The sequence below is a fragment of the Montipora capricornis genome, chromosome 9, assembly GCF_036669925.1.
Source record: "Montipora capricornis isolate CH-2021 chromosome 9, ASM3666992v2, whole genome shotgun sequence".
In the NCBI taxonomy this organism is placed as follows: Eukaryota; Metazoa; Cnidaria; class Anthozoa; order Scleractinia; family Acroporidae; genus Montipora; species Montipora capricornis.
In genome coordinates, this window is record NC_090891.1 from 42940937 (window position 1) to 42944181 (window position 3245).

Genomic DNA, 3245 nt, shown 5'->3' on the forward strand with positions numbered 1-3245 from the left:
CCGTTACGTCACCTATCGTCATTAATGTGCTATGCTTATTGTCAACGATGAAATGATATATTAAATGGATCATATATGAACTGCGGATATGAAATCAAGTGAAGCTATGATCCTCGCAGATATGAATGCAATTTTTGCAATTCCGTAAAGAAGCCTAAAAAATTCAGGTCTTCAACGGGGTTTGAACCCGTGACCTCGCGATACCGGTGCGACACTCTAACCAACTGAGCTATGAAGCCACTAACGTTGGGAACTAGTCATTTGTGGGTTCCAATGTTCCCGTGAGGAATGGGTCAACGATGAAATGTTATATGAAATGGATCATATATGAACTGGGGACTGCGAGGATCATAGCTTCACTTGATGCTTATTAAGCTATGCTAATTATTGCTATGCATGCTACTGAATTATCAATGAGAGAGATCTATTGGCTGTCGAAACAAAGGTTCTTTTGTTCTGTGGTTGGCCAAATTTAAATATCAAAAGAATAGCCCATTTCCGAGTTGCTGCATGTCTCAGTTTCCAAAGCGAGTCATGGTGCACCAACTTTCAAATGGAAATGAGTTGCGTATTCTTATGCAAAATCAAACTCATTTTTCCCTTTCAATAGTTGAGCACCAAGACTCACTTCGAAACCGAGACAAACAGGCAACTCGGAAATGGCCTATTCTTTATATAACACATTGAATATTGCCCTGTAGGTGGTTTTCACGTGACGCAATCGATCGCCGCCATCTTGGTGGACGAAAAACAAAAACAAAATTCTCGGTTAGCTGCTTTGTTTTTTTTTCGTCCGCCAGAATTTGTACATGACACCACTGTCACTTCAGTTTCAAGAGATTGGTTGAAAACCACCAGTTTCGGCTCTCACTAAAGCCTTGCGCTCGGACAATTCAACTCATCCACTCTTAAGTACGGTGGTCAATTATCAACTCTTATTGATAAAAGCAAATATTTTTTTTTTTTTTTCGCATCGTTTCACTCTCTTCCGACAAAGCACCACAGACCTAAACCACCCTGTGTTAATTCTCTTGGAAACATTTTAGCTTGCCGGTTTAAGAAAAAAACAAAACGCTGGCTAACATGTTTGCAAGAGAAGAATTGGGTTTTAGTTCATTTAAACGCATTCCTCAGATTAATATCTTTACCTGATTCAAAACACCTTTTTAAACTTTATTAAAAAAAAAAGATTAAGTAAACAGTTGATGGCAAACATTATTTTAAATTTTAGTTAACATTTTATTCTTAACAAGGATTGTGGGTTCCCTTTAATTGTTCCCCCAAAATGTTCTAACGTTTGACTCGCTATTGAGAGGGAACCCGGAATGACTCATGGCATTACGGTCAACCTAAAGCCACAAAGTTTACACCAACAACGCGGTGCCCTCATGGTTAGAGTGCTCGACTCCGGATCGAGTGGTCCGGGTTCGGGTCCTGGCTGGGGAACATTGTGTTGTGTTCTTGGGCAAGACACTTTACTCTCACGGTGCCTCTCATCCACATCCACCTAGGTTGTAAGAAATGGGTACCGGACGAAAATGCCTCGGGGTAACCCTTGCGATGGACCAGCATCCCATCCAGTGGGGAGTAGATAACTGACTCCTAGTCGCTTCATTCTGCGGAAACGGGAGATAAGCGCCGGCCCTGATGGGCCTTCTGTGTGTCGTAAACAGAGACTAAACAAAAAACCCACCCTATGGTTGATCAACTTAACTTGCATTGTTTCTTTTTAAGGGTGAAGCAAAAGATAGAGTCTGCCAAAGATATCTTCTGGCCCACTGATGTCTCTGGACCCATGCCGGCCAAACAACCTTATTTTCCAAGGCATCTGAAAGCCTTCTTCATCGCTTTTATTTCCAAGTAAGAACCACCGAATTTCGTTGCGGTCTTTGTTAAACGATTTTTACTGCGATTTTCATAATTCTGCGGAATCTACCTTCCGGCGCAAAACTCCAAACTGCTTTTTGCTTTCATCAATCAAATTTCCAAACATAGCCAGGAAGATCGATTCCGTTTCTGAAAAGTGAAGTGGAGTTTTTGCTTAGTTCCCAGCTGGAATACCATTATGATATCTTTGTAGAGGTTCTTCAGTAAAATGATCGAGTCGTACAGATTCCGTCGCTTTCCAGTCGAGTTCGAACGTATGAATGTATCGTGGGAGCCGAAGATGCTCACTGGTATAGCTTATGCAGTGCTTCAATTGATTTTGGCATCTGTGGTTTCGGCTCAAGTCTCGGCTTAGTGTCGGAAGTTTGATTGATGGAAGCCAAAACGCAGTTTGGCCGTTGGCGCTTGAAGAAGAAATTCGGCAGAATTATAAAAAATCGCAGTGACTTGCCGCTCCTACGCGTGACGTCAGGTCGGTCATGTTCGGAAACGATTCATCGGTTGCTTTGATGTATCATGATCCAAGTGATCTTGGATCAATGATCCTTTTCCGGATTTGAAACAAGGGCGACGACAACGACGGCTGCGACCTAACTGTGACGGATCCTTTGTCGTCACAACCGAAATCAGTCGCTGGAAATTGTCCTCTGTCGTCCTGAAGCCGGATTCACCACGCTTTGTAAATCGCCTACAGTACTGGTTTCCGCCCTTGAGTCAGTTAGGGTTCTTAACCAGGTTTAATAGAGCGTTTTCACATGACGTCACGGCGGCCATGTTGGTGTTCCAAAACAAAGGAATGGCAGCCATGATGGTGTACCAAACTAATCCTCTGGGATTTGAACTCTATTTTTATGCAAATACTTTCTTTTCTCTCAGTAATCCAATATGGCTGCTGGTCACGTGAGTGAAAACGCTCTATAGGCCATTTCCGAGTTCATGTCTGTGTCCTCGTCAAAGCGAGTCTAAGTGCGAAGTTTTTGTGAAGTTAATTAGTTCGATTTACATATGAATGAGAACTAATTTTCATAAGAAAACTTCGCACTTGGACTCGCTTTGAAGAGAAGGCAGACCCTTCTTGCTCGTGTGCTTCGTGCAAGCGTGTCGCATATGCGCTCGTTTACGCAGAAGCCCATTCCTTGTATGTCTGCTCCGTGTAAACTGTATTGCATGTGCGCTGGCCTGCACCTGGGGCTTTGGTGCTTTTGAAATATTTAAGTTGGCTTTCAACAGTTTTTCAACGAAAAAGATCAAGATTTGAAATCTGTGAAATCCAAAGCAACAGGATGGCTTTGTCTGAAGTGTATAGTCACTCCAAATTGATATAAAACTGTAATGTATTTAACCTACGGTCAAAACAG

The 3245-nt window shown here is 42.4% G+C and overlaps 1 protein-coding gene across 1 annotated transcript in view; it reads left to right on the forward strand.

The window, feature by feature from the left end:
- LOC138017089 (ran GTPase-activating protein 1-like) overlaps positions 1-1860 on the forward strand; it is a 19844-nt gene extending 17984 nt beyond the window's left edge. Inside the window, exon 11 of the mRNA XM_068864288.1 lies at positions 1735-1860. Coding sequence (XP_068720389.1) covers positions 1735-1782 — 48 coding nt within the window. The 3' untranslated portion in view covers positions 1783-1860. The remainder of the gene's footprint in view (positions 1-1734) is intronic.
- The last annotated feature ends 1385 nt before the right edge of the window (positions 1861-3245 follow it).